Genomic DNA, 22,193 nt, shown 5'->3' on the forward strand with positions numbered 1-22,193 from the left:
TTAATGCACCATAAAGCACCTAAATGCAACTACTAATATGAAATTAATCAGCATTTTTAATCAAAACGTAACTCAAATCACAAAAAAAATTCAATGAATGTAATGTATTCAGCATTAAGTTTTTTCAAAAATGTATGTACTAAGTAGATTGTAAAAATTTTAATTTACTCTTTTATCATCTAACACTGTTATTAATAACCTATTTTTACATTATGATGTTGCCACATTTTTCAAACAAATATTTGCTAATTAGTCTGATTGATCCATCAGTCAAAATGGCACTGTTTGGTGTAATAAGTATCATAAAACATTTATGTGTCTTATAAGTTCTTTAGTATGCTATCTTTATGATAACAAAAACAATAACACAGAAAACACTTGTTTTAGTAAAAATAAAACCATTAAATCTTGTCTGTAATTATCAGTAGCTCAACCAAAAACTTGTCCAAAAAAAAAGCCAGTGTACATCCATTTGTTTGAGCCTGGTGGAGAAGTAGGCCCGATTGGCCGTACATGCGTACTGCATTAAGTCAACTACTCAGAGCACCGGTGGGGCGGCGAACTGACCTGTATTAGCTCGGGGGTGGGAGTCCGAGCCGGAGGGACGGGCGGGGGTGCCGACCTTAGCAGCTCGGTAGTGGGGGAAGGAGGTGGAGGGGCTCGTCTCTTTCGCACTGAGCCACCAGCTGCTCCTGCGGAGGATGCGGACGCAACTTCAGACGTTTGACTCTCTACATCCCCGTCCACACTCTGCAACGAGTCATGCGGGACGGACACTCACACCTACTACGTCCTGAACCGACCGGCTCTCAAACACAGACAAAGTACCATGCTCCCTCCAGGATCCGGGGAAAAAAGGAACAAGTCACACAGCGCTCAACTCCCCACAAGCAATGCTACCCACAGCACATTCCTGGGCAAGACACGCAGCATGCAGTGGCAAAGACCCTTTCCAAGAGCACATCAAATACCAATACAAAATGTTTATGCCAAACTATTTTCCAGTATTAATTAAAATATTATGTTCTCAAGTCTACAAAAATAAAAAGCAAAAAAAAATGTAATATATATATATATATATTTATTTAGCTAAACATGCAGGTTCTGTTATAAAGCAATAAACACAAGATAAAGTACAAGTATATTTTTCCATCACCAAATTAATACATGAAACACAACATTGGATACAAAACAACTTCAAAATACAATAAATTTATATCATACTTCCTATTTAACACTTAAAATGAATTTAAAGTTAAAATTTTGACAAAATTTTTACTTTGATTATCAATTGGTATGTGTGTATAATTATCAGTAAGAAGGTTAGTCTGACAGTACCAGAGTCTGGATTCAGTCCGCACTGATTCGAGTTCATGTGGCAAAAGACAGTAGAATGCCACCCAACAGTTAAATAAAACACCAGGAACTGAATACCAGTTTTCTAATGTACCAATAATTTAGAAAGTGAACTATTTAATGGAACGAGGGGATGATGTTGACATCATCCCAGCAAAGTGTGGCTCAAATGCTCAGTGAATGTTTGTTAGAACTACTTCACAGCCCAACTCACCCACTGAATGAGCGACTGCACCAGGAAGCGCACGGGGTTGCCAGCGCCGCGGATGACTTCGACCGCTCTCTCGTGACTGGCTTGCCGCAGGTCGATGCCGTCCACCTCCAGGATCCTGTCCCCCGTCTGGGGGCACGTGATCCCACATTGGTGCGTGGGTGCAGCCAGGATGTGTGGGAGAGGGTGGGGCAAAGGAAGCCATAAGAAGTATTTTATGATAGGTCTGTTTCTGGGGATTTGCGGGGTAGGGCGGAGGTGACGTAAAGTGAAAGTGGTATGGAATACGCTCCAGATAAAGGGTGGAGGGGTGGAGGAATACTGACCTGGAAGATTTTTTTTAAAAGATGATGTTTTTAAATATATTTTTTGTCTTTAGGCTATTTGAACACCCTTAAATACTTTTACAAAAACCTGAAATTCTAAAAATAAAAAAATGCTACTCATGATAGATCATTATGATTATGTCATTCATAATACATGTTCAAAAAACAAGAGATGGCTACTCTCTTTCTGCATACTCTGTGGCCGTAAGTTTAGACATTCATTAGTAATTTTGAGCTGATTAATTATTAGTAGCTTTAGAGGGCTATGCCCCCTTCCTGACACTCCCTGACAATGCCTATGCATTGGCATTCGATTTTTGATTTTTGATTTTTTTATATGGAAATACATGACACACAAACAAAAATCTTGTGGCCATTCTTAAGACCGGTAGTAATGAAATAAGCAGGTTCGGAGGACCAATACCCAGTGGTCGTAGATTTGGACGTTTCTGCTGAGACCATATGGGTACATGGTTCATACCCTCTGGTGCAATACAAAATTAAGGACTTTCTAAGGACCTCTTAACTTCATCGCCTTCACCACTATCAAGATATACAAAACTACTTGTAATATCACAAAATACCTCAAGAAAATAACAATGTTAAATATGAATTTAATGCAATTCTTACAGACACAACCCTATTGTCCATTAACATTCCTGGAACACACATCTAACCCAAGCCTAGTGTCTATCCAGAATTTGAAGACCTAAAATGTAATTTGATCATGATAACATTTACTTTATAAGTTCAAAGTTTGACGGTAAAACACACGTTTTCAGTTTAAAGGTGAGATACTAAATACAAAAACATGAATTCAATATGTTTTTATTCATAAAATCTAATCACATGGCCCGAAATTTGCCCATTGTACTGCACAGGTGCAAAACATTGTTTTCTGCCAAGCCGGAAACAAAAAGAACATTAAAATTCCCACATTTTATCATTATTTGCATGCTATCAGTCATTATAATGGAGTTTTTAAAGATTATTAGTGAAATTTAACGACTTTTAAGGGCCCTTTATTCAGTTAAAAAAACATTAAGGACGATATAAGAATGTTAAGAAGGCATACAAACTCTGCAGGAGGATAGTGTAGCACTGACAAAGTGAATATGTGGGAATAAAAAAAAACACACACACACACAGGTAGCACAAAGTCCGCCACTTTCCCCACTTGTGAAAAATCATGGTGTCACCCCACATGGGATAACACTCAGGTCAAGATGATGGGAGAAAGCAATCCGACCACTCAACCACCATGGTCCCAGAGGGCGAATACTAAATGAAACCAAGGAAACCGTCAGTTTCCCTACTGTAAGGTTGAGTAACATGCCTTTTTAATTGCATTCTTAACCTGTTGATACAATATAATATTTCAGTAGAATTTATAGTTTTCAAACATTTATACTTAATTTTTTAGAAAACATTCTTTCTTCACTCAGCTCTTAAACGCCTCCATCCATAGTCTTATGTCTGTTTCTTACACCAAAACTCAGAGCTCCCCTATCTTTACATAAACCGACTGTACCTGAAGTCACGTGGCTGGACTGGGGAACCAGTCCAGTGCTCAGCTTCCCTTGCACCAACCGCAACGTGTGTGGTAAATGAATTAACCTGTTTATTTGTGTATACAGAGTGTATTAAAATTCATGTAACAACGCTTGAGGGTAGAAAGCTCTTATTATTTGCAACCATTTTTGCCAGTAAACATGTTGCCGGAAACGCGTAGTTAAGCCCCTGTAGCCCCAGAAAGAGTCAGGCAACCCGTTGTAGAGTGTTATGTTGTGGATGTGCGGGCGTTCGAGTAGAGAAATAACCTTTTTAATCGTGGCACAGATTTTAATTTCACTCTGAAATCAATCACAGCTTCGGCTTTGTTTCACAACATTGAAAATGTTGCATACGTTTTAAAAATGTGACAGCCTAAAGCAACGGCTCGAAAACACGCCCACCTTGAGTGACACAGAGGTGGCAATGGCGAATCATGTTTTCAAGGATACGCTGGAGTATGTGTGGAGTCGACCTTATGATTTTGAACGCTTCAATGATTCGCTGTGTAAGCTCTTCTACAGTTTCTACTGACGTAGCGTAGATAAGCCCTTTTACGTAACCCCAAAGAAAGAAATCTAACGGGGTTAGATCCGGTCACCTTGGCGGCCATGCGACAGGGCCCGCTCGTCCAATCCATCGGTTTGGAAATGTTTGGTTTAAATACTCTCGCACTTGCAGGGAAAAATGAGGTGGTGCCCCATCATGTTGGTACCACATCACACGTCGGACATGCAATGGAACCTTTTCAAGAAGACCTGGTAGTTCGTTCTGAAGGAAGTGGAGGTATCCGGCGCCGGTAAGTCGTGGCGGAAGAAAAAAATGCCCGATGAGTACTCCGTCAACAATACCGGCCTACACATTAACTGAAAAACGTTCCTGGCGAGCTGTAACACACGTTGCATGCAGATTGACATAATTCCAAACTTGACTGTTGTGCGAATTGAGAATAGCGTCTTGAGAGAACTTGGCTTCATCGCTGAATAAAACCGCTAACTCGGGGTTCCTCAATACTCTTCGAATGTACCAACGAGAAAAGGTCATGCAAAGAGGAGAGTCCGCCGGACCCATGTGTTGCACTTTTTGAAGGTGGTACGGGTACAAGAGTTGCTCATGAAGAACTCGCCTAACAGTCATTTTGTCAGCGTCCATATCGGAACCTTCTGCCCTTGTGCTTGTATCCGGACTCTCCTCAAATCTCTTAAGTATATCTTCTTCAAAACTGGGAGTACGAACCCTGCGTGGAGCACCAGCATTTGATCTTGTGACGGCACATGTACCAGTATCACGCATTCGCTGAGTAAGTCTTGCAAACATGGTGTGAGCTGGAATCCTACGACCCGGATATCGTTCTTCGTACAGACGACGGGCGGCTCGTCCATTTTGTCTAGCTTCCTCATAAACAAGCAGCATGTCCGTGTACTCACTAAACGTGTACTCCATTAAGCTCCACTAAAACGTCTCCCTTTTCAGAACCACAGCGAAAGAAATGAAACCACGAGTTTGCTTGTACGACAGAACAGTCAACGACAGACCACCAGTGATATCAAAACACACTGCGACACTGCGATGTCACGCTGCGCAGTGCTATGGCACGGCACGAACGGAAGAAAAGAGGTAAGGGCGCCACCAACGGAAGTAAAAAGGGGCGGAGGTCAGTATTTGATATTGTACAGTCCTCTCGAGCGCTGCCCGGCATCGTAAACACGTAATTCACCACAGCATCGTCTGTCTCACACAAAGCCCAACGTGTTGCCTACGCTGACTCTTTCTGGGGCTACAGGGGCTTAACTACGCATTTCCAGCAACATGTTTATTGGCAAAAATGGTTGCAAAAAGTAAGAGCTTTCTACCCTCAAGCGTTGTAACATGAATTTTGATACATCCTGTATATATAACTATATATAAGTTGTTCTTGGCTTAATTGTAAAAATTAAACTTTTGCACATTCATATAATGGCATCTTGAATTATAACAAAACAGGATAAAAGTTTAAAAAACATTAAAGGTACGTATCATAAAATTTGAAGAGCTATGTCCTGGTGAGAAAATTTGTGATCCTTAAAATCTTTGTTCCCCTACTTTGAAAAGTTACCCTGTGCCCTTACATGGCCCCTTTATACAAAAAAAATACTAATTTTCATAAAAAAAAACTACCTCTTTTTAGTAGAACAGTTAGTAACATTTTATTTATATGTTTCTACTATGCAAATACTAAATATAGTGATATTTTATGGAACTATAAGAAAATTTAAACAGACTATAATAAAGTATTAGAAAGAATAAAAAAAATTATTTACAAACTAGACATTAATCAATCACATATGTATCGACAGTGTACAAACTATATTGGTTGGTTTATGTACACAAGCCTGTTTGAACTGAACACACAGTATTTGTCTAGATTCTGGGGCATATTTAAGAATAACGCATTAAGTGAAAGTTCTTCTTGTTTTTGAGAAAACATGTGTTGTTTAAAATAACTACACCTGTATATACAAATTTTTAGTTCAAAGGGGTAGCCATGTCGAAACACAACTAGATAATATTTGATTAGAATTTTCTTTACAAACAATTAACACTTGGCATAACTGCAGTTACATGTTATGCTGCAGGTATTCAATTTTCACAGCAGCATAATAACATTTTTTTGTTGTTTTTGAATAAACAATTAGGTAATTAATATCCTTCTATCACTACTTACAATAATATACAGTAAACATTTATATTAACCTAAAATAATTTATTTTCATGCAACTGACAATATCATAAAATTATGTTGTGCAAGTGTTTTCCATAGAGTACAGTTTTCATTTACATCAACAGGGCCCAAATTTACAAACGGGCCAATCGGGCATTTACCCAGAGCACCAGTTTTTGAGGGCGGAAAAATTTGAGTTGCGAAAAAAATAGAACAAAAAAGATTGAGGTGAAAAAAAATCAGTTTTTTAATGTACCTTAATGATTTGATTTTTAAAATATTTGATTCATATGTGATTCGACTATTCTTTAATTTATCTGTCACTTAAGTCTATAAAAGACAATGTGAACATCTATACACATTTTTATCCGCTACTTAAGTTGCCAGTGTGTGCTGCGAACTTCGGTAACCTTCGGTGAACTTAAAAACTGTTCGGGTCTTGGAATATGTACATGTGTGTGAACTGTTACTATACTATGTTGCAATTACTAAGTAACCATAAAAAAATATTTTGCATTATTTTTAATGTAGCTATTCTAACCTAACCAACCATACCCAATATTTTTAATATTTTTAATGGAGCTAACCTAATCTAAACAACATTCTCACTATTGTTGTGTGGGTTCGTCTAAACTAATTGCTATTTAATACAGCCGTACATTCTTCTGTATAATCTTGTATTTCAACTTGTTTACATTCAGTACAAGACAACCTCCTCCTTACACACTCGCCATAGACTAACTGATACAACATCTTTCCCTTTTTGTTAAGTTTCACAGTCTACTAATACTCTTGACTAGGTAACCCTTATACAGAAACACCAGTTACCTTTCACCTACTACTATACATTCCTATCACTGCTACATGCTAACGTACTAGTCAAGTTCACACTACTATGTACACCCCACAGCTGAGAGTCCCCAGTTCTTCCTTTCACAATATAACCTATGTTCGTCTAATACCTGCTACATTATTGCATTCACCATTGTGCTGTTCTGGTTTCCCCCCAGTTTAGTAATAGTCTTTCATCCACCCGGGAGTGGTCTTTACTCTACTAGATTTTCTCGAATTCGGTACATTTACCCCGACATTCTGCTGGGATCGATTGTCCCAGCCCAACCATTCCGGTTCATCGTCAGACTCCAGTCCCCCCGATTCCTGGCTCACGGCTGGCTCTCCTGCCTGGACACTATCTGTTGCCACTTCTTTTCCCATTTGCCCATGCCTACTATTAGGTCCACTGACAACTTCACTGGTTCCTAGACTATCTCCTCCTGATACAGTTTCTTCGTAGTCGCTACTTTGGCACCCTGGTCTGTCTCGTGGCCACTTCAGAGGGGCGGGAACCAGATGACATCTGTTACGTCTGTACCTGCCTCCTTCTGCTTCCACGACGTATGCTCTGGGAACTCGTAGCTCTGCGGGTGTGCTCACCACCACTCCATATTTTTTTTTGTCTATTACCCATACCCTGTCCTTATTTTGTAAGGGGGCCAGGTCCCGTGTCCTGTGTCGCCGGTTGTACCACTGCCGTTGGTATTCCTTTTCTTTTTGTAAGTGGTTCTTCACTCCCTTGAAGACTGTATCATTGTGTAAGTTCAACGACGGTACTGATGTTCGGACCTTTCGCCCTAGCATAATTTCCAGGGGCGACATGCCCCCAGCCAAAGGTGTGCTGCGATGAGCTAGTAAGGCCTCGTAAATGTCCCCTCCTTTCGTCAGAAGTCTTTTTGCAGTCTTTACTGCTGCCTCCGCACACCCATTAGATTGGCTGTACAGGGGACTACTGGTGACGTGCTGAAAACCATATGACTGACCAAACTGCAAAAATGCACTTTTGAATTGAGGACCATTGTCAGTCCTCACTATCTCTGGGATGCCGAATCGAGAAAAGATGTTTTTGCACTCCTGCACAACAACTGCTTCAGTTAACTTGTTCAACTCGGTTAGCTCAAAGTACTTTGAATAATAGTCTGCAACCACCAGGTACCACTTCCCTTGACATTTCAGCAAATCGACCCCTACTTTTTGCCAAGGGTAGTCAGGAACCTTTTCTGCCACAAAAGGCTCTACTCCATTAGCCCGGTTTTCCACACAAACTGGGCATGTCTGGATGAGATTTTGTAACTGCGTGCTTAGCCCCAACCACCAGACTGATTCCTGAGCTCGGGCCCTACATCGTGTTATACCTAGATGACCTTTGTGTAGTTGCTGTAAAACATAAGTTTGCAGTTTCTCTGGAATAATTAATCTACTACCCTTCAACAGAAAACCTTTACCCACTGATATATCCCATCGATACTGATAGTATGGTTGGAGCTCAACCGGAACTTGATTTTTCCTTGGCCACTGGCCTTTTGTATACTGTCTTAACTTGATGCACACTGAGTCCTGTTGTTGGTTTTGTTTTATCTGGTCCATTATAGTCTGAGCCACTGACAGGTGATTAATAATCATATTGATCTGTGCCTGCGTGTCTGTCAACAACTCGTCCTCAACGTTCACCTCCTGCCACGGACTTCTGGACAGGCAGTCCGCTACTACTAACTGCTTCCCTGGTGTATACACAACCACATAGTTGTATTTCATGAGTCTTATTCTAAACCGTTGAAGTCGTGGAGAAAGCTCCTCAATACTTTTGGACATCAAAATCTGTATGAGTGGTTTATGATCTGTCTCTAGGGTAACATTTTGCTGGCCTAGTATGTATTCTTGTAGTTTTTCACATGCCCACGTCAGCGCTAGTGCCTCTTTCTCAATTTGAGCATACCGACATTCAACTTTAGATAAAACTCTCGAGCCATAACAGACAGTATCTCGTGTTCCGTCTGTGTTTTGCTGGAACAGTGCAAATCCTAGCCCAAATGATGAGCTGTCAGCACTCACAATAAGCTCCTTCTCCGCGTCAAAGTGTGATAAGCAAGGTGATTGAGTAATAAGGTCTTTTGCTTTCATGAACGCTGCCTGTTGGTCCCTACCCCAAACAAATGGCTGACCCTCCTTCAGCAGATCGGTCAGTGGTTGCAATACTTCGGAACGATTTGGGATGAACCTACCCACAAAGTTGACCATTCCCAAAAACCGCAACAGTGCTTGCTTACCCTCAGGTGCTGCAAATTTTTCAATGGCTTGTATTCTACTGGGCTCCACCCTAATACCTTCAGCTGATATTTCATGACCTAAAAAGGTAACTTTACTCACTCCAAACACACTTTTTTCTGTGTTTATAGTAATGCCCGTTGCACTGTACCTTTCCAATACCTGGCGCAATGTTCTGTCATGGTCTTCAACCGTGTCCCCGAACACCAGTACATCATCAACGTGATATACCACATTAGGGATACCTTCAAGTACTTGTGCTATTTTTGAACTGAAATACTCAGGTGCACAGTTCAACCCAAATGGGAGCCTTTTATACATAAACCGCCCAAATGGTGTGATGAATGTTGTTAAGGGTTGACTTTCCTTACTCAGGGGCACCTGGTAAAATCCAGAGTTAGCATCCAATTTGCTGAAGATCTTAGCCCCTTTCAGTTGTGCCAAGGTATAGTGGATCTTTGGAATAGGGAACACTGGTCGGTGGACGTACCTGTTTAGTTTAGTGAAGTCACCACAAATCCTTACTCCATCGCCTTTGGCGGTTACCACCATAGGAGCGCAGTACTCGGTCGGAACCTCCACTGGTGTGATAACGTCCAGTCGGACCATCCTCTCTAGTTCCTGTTTCACTTTCTTTAACAACGGCAGGGGCACCATTCTTGGACTTGTCAATGCGTACGGTTTAGCTTCTGGTTGAAGGTGAATTTTCATGTCACTTTCCCATTTACCTAGACCAGAGAATAGATTTGGAAACTCTGCTTCTACATTCACTCGGTGAACCACTTGAACCACGTCTAATGCTTGAATGGCATGTTTACCCAATAACGGATGGAGCAATTTTCCAATAAAATACACTTTAACTAATTGCCTACGCCCTCGATACTGCAATGTGAGATTCCTGTAACCGACTACATCCAGACTACGCCCATCTGGCCCGCATACATTACTAATGTTGGTTCCTTGTTGTAAGTCTTTTGGGTCCATCATCTCGCTTGGCATGCAGGTGACATCGGCTCCCGTATCAATCAAAAATTCCACCGATCTTTCCAGCTCCACCACTTGTAGGTGTACTTTAAATGGGTTAGATTGTTGAGTGTCCCTTATAACTCCTATCACATAGTCTGGTTCTCCATCTGGATCCGAGAGTTCACAGATGTGATGAAGATTTTTCTTGGTCCTGCACATCCTAGCAAAATGCCCTTGGCGTTCACACGTGTAGCATGTAATGTTCTGGGCAGGACAGTTATTTCTGCTGTGCGTCCGTCCACACTTCCCACAACTTCCAGTGTTCTGCATAGATGATTGACCACTTCCCTGATGTTCCCCGGAATCGAAGCTTCGACGTAGATTTTTTGACTCAAAACGGGCACTGAACCTACGATTCTGACCTGTGTCTGATTTACTGGAAGGTCCCTTCTTCTGTATGTAATTTATCTGCTCTTGATTTCCACGCAACTGCTGTGACTGTGATGTTTGCAACTCTCCCTGGCGGCACATATTAATGGCATCTTGCAAGGTCAGGGTACACTGGAGCTGCATTTTTTCACTTAGCGAGACGTCTTGCATCCCGACCACTATTCTGTCGCGAATAAGCTCGTCTTTCAAGGGGCCGTAATCACAGTGATCGGCGAGGTTATGCAGGGCCGTAATGAACTGTTCCGCAGTTTCCCCTTTTTGTTGAATTCGCGAGTTGAACTTGAATCTTTCAAAAATTATATTTACTCGAGGCTTGAAGTGTCTATCAAAGGCCTGCACTAATTCTTTGTAAGTCCACCCACTCGTTGGTTTCTCGAACGTGACTATCACTTCATCCGCTTTCTCCCCTAACACATACATTAATAAGTCGATCTTCTCTTCATCCTTGCATTTGTTCTGACCACTGAGATTTAGATAACGATCGAATCGGACTTTCCACTTGAACCAGGCGTTAGGGTCAGTAAAATCCAGAGGCCCCGGTGGTTTAAGCTGTTTCCCAATTACTAGTGATGATTCGCAACTTTTTTTTTCCTCGCCGCCGTCTGCCATGTTGACGTTTATCATCTCGGGCGCAAGTTACACTTCAGGTTTTTTTTTCCATCACAATCTTCTACCGGCGAACACGCGAGATCCCACTTCTGACACCATGTTGTGTGGGTTCGTCTAAACTAATTGCTATTTAATACAGCCGTACATTCTTCTGTATAATCTTGTATTTCAACTTGTTTACATTCAGTACAAGACAACCTCCTCCTTACACACTCGCCATAGACTAACTGATACAACAACTATGATTATAGTATTTATATTGAACATACACAAATGCGGCTTCAAAATGGAATATGGTAAATGTTAGCTTTGCTGATCCTATGTTTTTCCATATATAAGTAGGTTAAAAAAATGGTAAAATGCTGCGTCAATGCATAGGTATTGTAATATAAGCTATAAACAGTGATTTCTCCGAAACCTGTAGGAATATAAAGATGCTGTTTTCAGGGTAAATACAGGAATGTCTCTAGTTTCTGAAATAAGTATTTTCGGAATTGTTTTATTAATTTATGGAAAAGTGTTGACATAAGAATATTACCGACAATATCAAAAGATAAATTAGTAAAATGAGAAAGGAAACAGTAGAAAGGTTCAACTCATATTATTATAGCCTAAGTCATGCAAATTTATAGAGGAGTGATGATGGTGTGCAGAGGTATTATGGTGTGAAAAAAAAAAGGCAATTGTAAGTTGGAACTGAAATGCCAGAGGTTTCAGACCATACATAATGGTTTGCTGTTAACTTGCAAACTACTTAAGGTGGAAGAGTTATCAGTACTTACATTTTTTGTTTAGTGCAGAATATGTTTCGGTATTGAACAAGAATATAGAATTTCATATTTCTAAAAGGTCTACAACTGCCACATTCTAAAGAGCTTTACATCGCGATAATTAACATTTAGGTGAACATGTTTTGCCAACACCCTTTTTTGGAGTCTGCCCTTAACAAAAATTCCACAAAACATAAAATATGAATCTACGTCTATAAAAAATTTAATTTACATATTTGAATGTAAGAAAGTATAATGAGATAAACCTTTAGCTCTCCTGCCCGGCCAGCGGGACTCTGCTGCAAAACGTTCTTGATAAAGATTCCAGAGATAGCAGAACCACTGTCTGGTCCTGCATTGTACAAATCCACCTGATAAAAAAAAAATTGATTAGAACAAAACAGGAATGCAAGCTGAAGCAAGAGTGTTATATATTACAGCAAATTACAAACCAACAACAATTTTTTCCCATTTTGGGAAATCAACCCCCAAGGATAAAAAGGGTCAATATATTTTTTTAAATAAAAAGTATACATACATATCTCTTAAGGTAATAAAGCTTTAAAAATGATATTATATACAAAAAAAAAACCAGGAGAATGACTAATCACAATTTTATCATTTTGCAAAATGCAAACCTGAAGGGGTGTAAAAGTGATAAGTATGGTTTTGAAACGAAAAACTAAGAAGGAACAACTTGCATGTAGAGTTTGATGTATTTTTTTAATTTATAAAAATTTTGCTTTTTAAGGGTGTTAAAAGGGTAAGTTTTGATTTAATTTAAGAAATTACATCTTCAAAACTGATTAAATACAATGTTAATTATTTGGTAAGAATTCTCTAAATAATAAACCACACATTATTAACTAACCCGTTTGCAAGATTCCACCTTCAAGAGGTACCAATATAAGGGATAGGTTTAGTTTAAAAAAAAAAATGCACTCTTCTGTATCTACTAGATCTAAGGGTTAGAAATTCATTATGAAAAACAAGTATATTTAAATACAATTTTTTTCTTTAATTTTTACGGAATTCAAAATTTAAGGATGTGAAAGTTTTGTTTTATAAAAAAAAACACTTCTTTCTTAGAAAATAAAGCTGGAGGTAAGAAACTGCGCAAGAATAATGTACATTATATTATTTAATAAATAGCATGTTTTTTGCCTTTACCATTTTTCAATATTCAACCACCAAAAGAGGTGAAAAGGCAGTCAGCTTTGTTTTATTGTAAAAGTCATATCTCTAAAGCTATTCAAGCATTATGTTACTTATGCGATATAATTTTTAAATGAGTACATGTCAAATCATACATCTCTTTTTAATTACTTACTGAAATTCCACTTTTCAAGGGGTGAAGGATTGTAAAAATGGCTTTAACATTAAAAAATAATATCTTCTGATCAAATCAAACTTAATTTATGATAATGGTAACGATTAATAAACATTCCTTATACTACCTTCTCTTATTCAACATTCTTTGAAATATCATCTTTAAAATTATGGATCCACTAAAAAAAAAAAATACACACACACACAAAACTGGATGTTGGTATGTATGACATCAATAAACTCCAACACTGGTTGACCAATTGCCATGACAGTTGACACATCTAAGTGTTTTTTCATGGAGAAGGTGTTTATTATATCCATTTTTTTGTAACTCTTAACTAGATGGCGCTGTAGCGCATAAATTGTGAATATTACTGTTCTTAATCCTCAACAAATATTGATTGTGAATATGATTAGTAATTGGTGAGTGAGTTTAAAATGGAATACCATTTGAAATGCTTTATAGACTCTAGATTTCATACAAACCATCAGCTTTAGATATATAGAGGTAAATAAATAAACACTGGCAGGTTAACATCTGCGGGGTTCTGCTAGTTCAATATAAATGTAAGCTACCTATTACAATTATTTTGGATTGCCTATCTGTGGTAAAAAAAACAAAACAAAAAAAACAGGATGAGATTGTTTTTATTTGGTTAACTGATATTGCCACATTTACTAAATCTGTAGTTCTGAATTTTCACTTCAGCATCCCTATGGAAAAAGAAGTGATAGGTAAAAAATTTGGGATTTTTGTTTAAGTAATACCTTTGAATATATATACTGTATAGAAGTCGCCAGCCCAGGTTAAAATTTCTAATACGGTTTGAGGTAGTTGGTTAATTCACCGCCGCAATCGCCACCATCTCTAGGGCATCGACTTGTGGTGGTCCCTAGCGGACAAGTGTCAAACTCTTCAAACACCCCTTCCCCCCCACCAACAAACACGCATTCTTCTCCACCCACCCTCTACCCCACCTCTCATCCCTACAGTTTTGTGACGCACAAACTCCCGTTGAACGACCTTGAGCTGCAGTGAATGTTTCGCCAGGGCGAGCATTTCACAGTTCCTTCCTCAGATTTTGGTTTCGGGTGCGATGCGGTTGAGTGTATTCGTTCTTAGTTTTCGAGGAACGATGGCAAATTTCAGAATGGGCAAGAAATGTGATTACACTGGTTGTTTTAATATGAGAAACAGTACCACGGGTATATCTATGTTTAGTTTCCCAATGAAAGACAAGGACGGTAATTTTTTTTAATTACTAGGCTATTTCAGAAGTGTAGTTCAAGGACCAAGAGGTTGTGATTATGAAAGTAAAATAGGTTCGCTCAAAGATTAAAATGGTTTGTTTTTACTACGACACACGTGCTTCCGTGAGGTTATAGTCTAAGCATATGCAAAAATTTCTTTGGTTTTAGTTTCATCATTAATTGTAATTCTGAGGTTAAGTTTACATAAACATTGTTTCAATTTAAAATAAGAGTCGTAAGTGTTTTTAAACTCTAATTATCACTGAGATGTGATTGTTATTGAACAGTTTATATTTTCCCCCTCATTAACTGGGTTTGTGATTCGTAGCCCTATATTATTCTTAAAAGTTAATAGCTATGACGTCCGTTATTGAAATATGTAGTTGTCAGTATAATGAGTGCCTGGTTCAGACTTTATCCTTTATCATTGATTTTATATTTTATTCATTCACATTTCATTTCCCGGTCCTTTTAACAGAGCTAACTGAGGTGATCGCTTATTTGTCTCATGCATGATATTTTTGCCGGTGCAGTGTGTATTTTGCATAATTTTCTTACACATTGAAATATTGTGTGTATATGACAAACAACAGGGTGGTTATTAAATTGATGTGTTTATAAGCTAATAACAATACCTACCATATGGTTAGTTACTGTTAACTTTAAATAGAATAATGCCCTAAGAGTTTAAAGACTTTTTTTTTTTCGAAAGTAGATTACTATATTCCTTTCCTATCATTCGGAATAATTTCACATGATTTTTTTAAAAAAAATCTAAATATTAGTTTCATTGCTTAGCGTAAAACACTAGCTTGAAAAGTTAGTAATAAATAACTTTAACGGTTTATTAAAATTACGAAGAATAACAATGGAGGTTGCTTTTAGCTTATAATTCACTGCCAAGATTATGATAGGTGAAAATATCAATCCCTGCATGCTGACGCTACAGTTAATTGCTTAAATTGGTAAATAGAACATTTTTTTCTCTTTGAAAAAAGAAAGCCCTCAAGAAATTTAGCCTTTGAAACCATTAAAACTTTATGGTTTACTAAACTTCATAGGGATATAATGTGAAAACTGATTTACTCGAGCAATAATTTATTAGAGAAAAGTAATACTTTCTGTGATTTCACAAGACAATTATTAACATATTTTATTCTCGTTCACCTCCACGTGATTATATTGAGGAAATTAAATTCTTGCAAAATAAAACAAAACAACTCTTGTAGACACAACTGTTATGAGTTGCGCATGATGACCCTGCCGTATGGTGTATGTAAATTTTTACAATGTAATTTACGTCAAATAACGCAAATTAAATAATTTGTGACGCTGAAATTCACGATAAGGTATAAAGTTGAAACAATAAAATTCTACCTTCAACCGTACACGTGTAAGAAACACAAAGGTTTATGCAACACTCAAGTTTAACGAACACTTAAGTGTGTGCCCTATCCAACATGAAAATATAAAATATTGTTCGGTGTTTTTCCCATTACGTTGACATGCCTTCAAATTTACCAATACACAAAATCACTTAACAGTCATGATAATTACGTTAGGACCGTAGTAAAAATGGAAAATGATTGTGCTAATGTTGCATTTTAGGATTTTTATTATTAACAATAATAAATTGAAAGTATTTACATTATTAGTGTAAATGAAATGAGAACAATGGCGTGGTTCAAATATCAACACAAATAGGTTTTTTTTCCCGTTATTTCCTTTGGCGCATCAATATATGTGTTTTTCAACACCAAAATCTTGCAAACGTGTAAATGTGTAATATTTTTGTTTTAATAATATGTGATTATTTTCATAACCTACTGAAATAATTTCATCACAACCTAGTAATACACTACGCATAAGTAATATTTAATCTTGAATGTTGAGACAGAATAATATTTTTAGCAGTAATTTACTTCAATGTACGCATATTTTAATGTACGTATTACTTGATAAGGTTATTTTAATAATGACATAGTAGGTACACTGTGGTTACTGATATTGATTGATAAAAACAGGTTCTAATGACATTTTTTTTAAGATGTCTTGAATGGATTTTGAAAAGTGGTAACGACAAACTTCTCGAACTATCAGACAACAAACTTAGAAACCCTGTGATATGCGCTGATCATTTTGAAGTGAACCAATTAAAAAATGAACTTAAGAAGTCATGAAATTATTTTGTCGTTCCTCGAATGTTCACACCATGCAAATCCCCGCCACTAACTGAACAAAGCTTCAACACAGAGGAGACTGCTTTCAGTCCTTGTTCTTTGACACTCCATTATGAACATATTTCAGAAGCTGGCCCCCAAATAAATCAGTCACATGATAAATGTGAAAGAAAATAGTAAACTGAAAAAACTTAACACCAATAATATATATGATGACGCTACATGAGTGAACCATTGTTTTCAACTAAATATATTTGTATAAGTAGTACGTGTGCGTGGTGGTTTGCAATATGTTCTACGCTTGCGTTGACATTTAATATCTTAATTTTTCTGATAGTGGTTTACTTCAAATATGACAAATTACAGCTGCTAAATCACTCATTCGCAGTATTATTAGTTGTTACTGTAATTATTGGACATAGTAATAGGGATGACCCATTTGTTTATAACAACGAAAATAATAACGTAAGATGTTTGGAGTTTCACGTGTCATAAAAAATAATTCGTACAAAACTTTAGAGTTCACGTGATTCGCGGCAATTTTGTTTTGATATTCACCGTGTGTTTTTGCTATAAACACCACAAAATCCAAACTAGTAGATATTTTATTTACCATGCACTATTTATTGTGTCAATAACACCCACAAACGTTTTCATGTATCAACGAAATACCAAAAATAAATAAACACCAGTTTCCCATCATACCATAGACAGGCATGCTAATTTATATTGTTTACACCAGATCAGGCGATAAAATCAAATAACAATTAAATAACACAAATTCGCCGCAGGCGAATCACTTCAGTAACTACGTCATATTCTCGGCCAGCACGAAACGGGAAGCGACAACCGAAGTCACACGCCAAAGGTTGTATAACTGTTATCACGAACATAGACACCTTACACTAAAGGGGAAAAAAATAACTTCCTACTTCACATCTATGCTAGCATATTTAATAGTTCCGAAATCTGCTACGTGGGCTGAAAGAGTAAAAATGTACAATGAAAAAATGAAAACAAACAGTCAGCTTGCTGACTTCCGCTATTGAGACCGAATTGTGACGTTACATATTGTTCCCTAGCACCCTAGAATTTTATCTCGATGGTCAAAGCTTGGCGCGTGGAGCGACCGTCCCGTAGGTGTGTTTTCAAATACTTTATAATGGTATGTTATTTCCGTACAGCGTGCGGGGTAGAAACCTGCCGGAAAGGAGGGAATCAGGGGAATGAACAAACCGGTTTTGTCGCTGATACTAGTGACGGGGGGGGGGGGGGGAATAACAGCGGGCAACAGTGCTGCGCTCTAACGTGCAAATAACAACCTAAGACGATACAAGGCGTTACGGCAACGCACTGCAGCGGCGAAGTTCCCAAGCTGCTCATTTTACGCTCTTGAAAAACGTAGAGTAAATCCTATCCGCTCGCGACTTCTATACAGTATATATACTCAAAGGTAATACTTAGCCTAACTAGGAATCAAATAATATGTTCATAAATAAATTTGACACCTTCACTCCACATTTCAAAGAAAGATGAAATTGTTTTAAAGTTTTTAAAAATATGGATAGCTATAACCAAAATAAATTAAAGTCTAAACGATAGTATATTCTTAAATAAAATGAAATAGACACATGTTTGTATTTTTTAAAATTGCTTACTTCATCAACGTGATTTCATCAATGTATAATAAATCCTCAATGACACTAAAACAAAGTAAGTATGTATTAGGCCTATATCAGATACTATACTAAGAATTAAAAAGGATTTTGCATAACCACTTTAGACAATATCATTCTTATACCATTTTGTTGTGAATTAAATCTTTTATTTGCCTGCAAATTTATTGTGTCTTTTTCTTCAGTAAAATGTTTTCTAATACATAATCACAAACGAGGGGGGGACCAAAAAAAAATTGGACTGAGAGCGTGCTGTCATTCGTTGACATAGTAGAGAGTTCTCCCGCTAGATGGAATTAGTAGATACCTTCACTAAACAGCTGCCCAGATGGCATCAGTTTGTAGGTTAACGTTTGATTGTAGTATTGTTTTTTTCTTACTGTTCTCATGTTCCGCCTGCAATGCCGTTATGGCATATTTAAAAGAACAAAGAGTGTGCTTGAAATTTTGTTTCCTGCTTGAAAAATTGGCAACGGAAGCTTACCAAATGCTTCAATAGGCTTTCAAGGAGGATGCTATGAGCCGCACACAAATTTAAAAGTGGTTTGGGGGTTTTAAACATGGTGAGATGAGTGTTGAAGACCATGCTTGTTCTGGGCACCCTTAAATATCTCGAAACAATGAAAACGTTGAAAAATTCCGCCAAAAAATCAACGAGGATAGTTGTTTCATGATCGACAAAATTTCAGAAGAGACAAGAGTTAGTTGGAACTCATGCCAGCAGATTATGACTTAGGATTTGCAAATGAGACGTGTTGCATTACAATTTTTTCTCGCCTTCTCAAACAGGATCAAAAAAACATTAGATTGAATTTGTGGTAGGACTTGAAAAAAGAGATTGAAAGTGATCCAAACTTTTAGACCAAAGTCATTACAAGTGATGAGAGTTGGTGTTACGGGTATGACCCAGAAACCAAGCAAGTGAAAGCCAGTGAAAGACTCCCAACTCCCCCAGACCAAAAAAGGCAAGACAAGTGATGTCAAATGTTAAGAGGATGATCATTGTCTTTTTTGATGTTCATAGAATTGTGCACCGGGAATTTGTTCCCCCTGGCCAAACTGTTAACCAGCACTTTTATTTGGAAGTTTTAAGATCTTTATGAGAGAATGTGTGGAGGAAACGCCCGGAACTTTGGCGATCAGGTAACTGGTTCCTTTATCACGACAACGCCTCCGCACACACAGCCTTACAAGAGAACCGCTATTTGGCCTTTCAGGAGTGGTCCGTCGTTCCGCAACCGCCATATTTGCCAGACCTAGCCCCGTGCGACTTTTTTTCTTTTCCCGAGAATGAAGAAAAATCTAAAAGGGAAGCGTTTTGCTGATATGGAGGCAGTAAAAACAGTTTCACAAAGGGCACTGGAGGATATCAAAGTTGAAGAGTTCCAGAGGTGCTTCAAACAGTGGGAAAAAAGACTTGACTTGACAAATGCATCGCATTTAATGGAGAGTACAATGTAGGTGACTAAAGGAATTTTGTAAAAAAAAAGTAATAAATAAATTTTTTATGACAACAATCCAGATTTTTCTTGGGTCCCCCCCTCGTACATATATTAGAATGGTAAAACATCAACAATACCTTAAACCGCACTAGCAAAGCCACGGGTCATTAGCAAGTTCAAAATAAAATCAAACATGCAATTCTTTCAGGGAAAAAAACTTGAAAGACTTATGTGACAAAAAATTTCTAATCTGGTTTATTTGGTTTATTTGACTAATCAGACTTTAAAATAAAAATTATTTTCCTAACTTGGCAAGTTATTGAAAAGATGACTAGTTAAAAAAAATAACTTGCCAAGTTAACACATAAATTTTTTTAACAATGTTATTAGTGAAAGTTGTTACGTTGTATGTTTTTGCCCGGCTAAGCACACAGAGAAACGTAACAAAACAAACAATGTTCCTGAGGTTCTGTGTTATTTGGAAATAAAAGAGTTTATTAAATTATCTTTGTTTATTTCTTTAAAAAAATGTTTTTTCTCATCGTTACATGGCCTCAATACACAATTTTACAAATGAATTTAGTCAGAAAAACTTAGTTACTTGCACAGTTTTTGTCTTTTCTTATACAAATTTTAACGATGTCTTTGAATTTTGATAGGATGAGGTCCAAATACATACCACAGCACCATACATCTTGCCGTTGATGGTCGAGGAGTCTTGTCACTCGCCAAAGAAAAAAAAAACTTAGTAATGTCCCTTGGTTAATTACATAACTCAAGGTACCGTCGATCGCGGACCAAAATCACACGAAGTCGGGCCGATGCCGACGCCTAGGGCCTAAATTTCTAATTAATTAGTCCGAAAAAACAATGAATTTAGGTTGAAAAAATACGGCCTTGCCCCAGCCCCTAGGTGTTACATTATCTCTTAGTAATTTTCCCTTTGTCTTGCGACTTGCCGACGACGCGACCGAGTTCGGCGACGATCGAGCAACAAGTGACTTGGTCGACGAGATTACCTTCCCTTGTAAAGGTGAAAACAAGGGAGGCAACCCCGTGGGCCAACTGACCAATCAGCGCACATAATTCCAAAACATGACCATATAAGGAGATTCGTACGGGCACATCACTTGACGCCAGGGCTCGCCCTGATTGGCTGGCTAGTGGTAGCCTCCAGAGACCCTTCCAGACGGTCGCTATAGCTGTGCGTACAACGTGACGCGTAAATCCCAAACACGCATTTACAAAGTGAAAAATAACTTTCTGGCGCCAGAGTGTCGCGCCTGTCCGCTCTTCCTTCTGTACCTTCCAGACTATTCTCAAGATATTACACTAGCAATATCCAATAGCATTTAAAATTACCCAACAAATTCAAATACAATGATCAAAATTTAGTAAACAAAGTTGAAATTCATACCATATTAGAAACTTTTGTTTAAAAATGATGTCCTGTAAAATTATAATCTATACTGCTTTAAACAAAACAATTACTGACATTAATTATCGAATATCAAAATCAATTATTATGAACTGGAGTTAACCCTCAAATTAATATTTAAGTATCTCAAGGAATTAAGTATTTTAAGGCTTTCCATGAAATTTAACCAAAGTAATTAATAACAATTCTTAACAACTCTGAACTATCCTTATCTACATATTAAATTGAGGGCTGATCGCGCATTGCCGGTGATTTCGAGATGTTAACTATGGGCGCCACCACGTGGAAGGGCACGTGGACCCGGCGGAGTCTCTCACTCAGGGCGTGACGTAGCCCAAGTGGGGACGAGTTACCAGCCCTTTCTATCCTAGCTACCCAGACCTGGCCCGCTCTAGGCGTCGGGCACGCCACGCTCCTAGACTCACTCACCACGTGATTAAATAAGTACTCACTTTATATTTATTCTCCAGATTTAATTTCACTAACACGTCTCTCTACACGCCCGTTACACGTTACACATTACACGGTTAAAAAGCCTGAGGCACGAATCGGTTTAGGTGAGGGCATGGTCCACACACGTGGCCATGCTGCAAAGTATACTTATTACACGGTGATGAAAAAAAACTCGACTGAGACAATTAATCAATTAAACAGCCCGCTGACCGAGAGCTGCCCCGAGGATGACGAACGAAAGCGATTTAAAAAGAATTAACGATACAGAAATTACTTGGTCAGTGATGAACAAAGGTTGAGGTCCCCGGGGTGCTGGCGCGTCTGCTCTCGGTCAGTGATGAAGATGGACTGGGGTGAGCTCATCGCTCGCAGGTGGCAACATGGC

At 38.2% G+C, this 22,193-nt stretch overlaps 1 protein-coding gene across 3 annotated transcripts in view; it reads right to left on the reverse strand.

Annotated features, from left to right (window-relative positions):
• Positions 1-22,193, reverse strand: part of LOC134541978 (multiple PDZ domain protein) — a 579,762-nt gene that overhangs the window by 488,746 nt on the left and 68,823 nt on the right. For all 3 annotated transcript variants that reach the window (XM_063385749.1, XM_063385747.1, XM_063385748.1), the window contains exons 7-9: positions 12,306-12,410; positions 1,571-1,696; positions 568-750 (exon numbers count right to left, since the gene is read on the reverse strand). In XM_063385749.1, the coding sequence (XP_063241819.1) occupies positions 568-750; positions 1,571-1,696; positions 12,306-12,410 (414 nt within the window). The remainder of the gene's footprint in view (positions 1-567; positions 751-1,570; positions 1,697-12,305; positions 12,411-22,193) is intronic.

The sequence above is a fragment of the Bacillus rossius genome (genome assembly GCF_032445375.1).
Source record: "Bacillus rossius redtenbacheri isolate Brsri chromosome 4 unlocalized genomic scaffold, Brsri_v3 Brsri_v3_scf4_2, whole genome shotgun sequence".
NCBI classification, from domain to species: Eukaryota; Metazoa; Arthropoda; class Insecta; order Phasmatodea; family Bacillidae; genus Bacillus; species Bacillus rossius.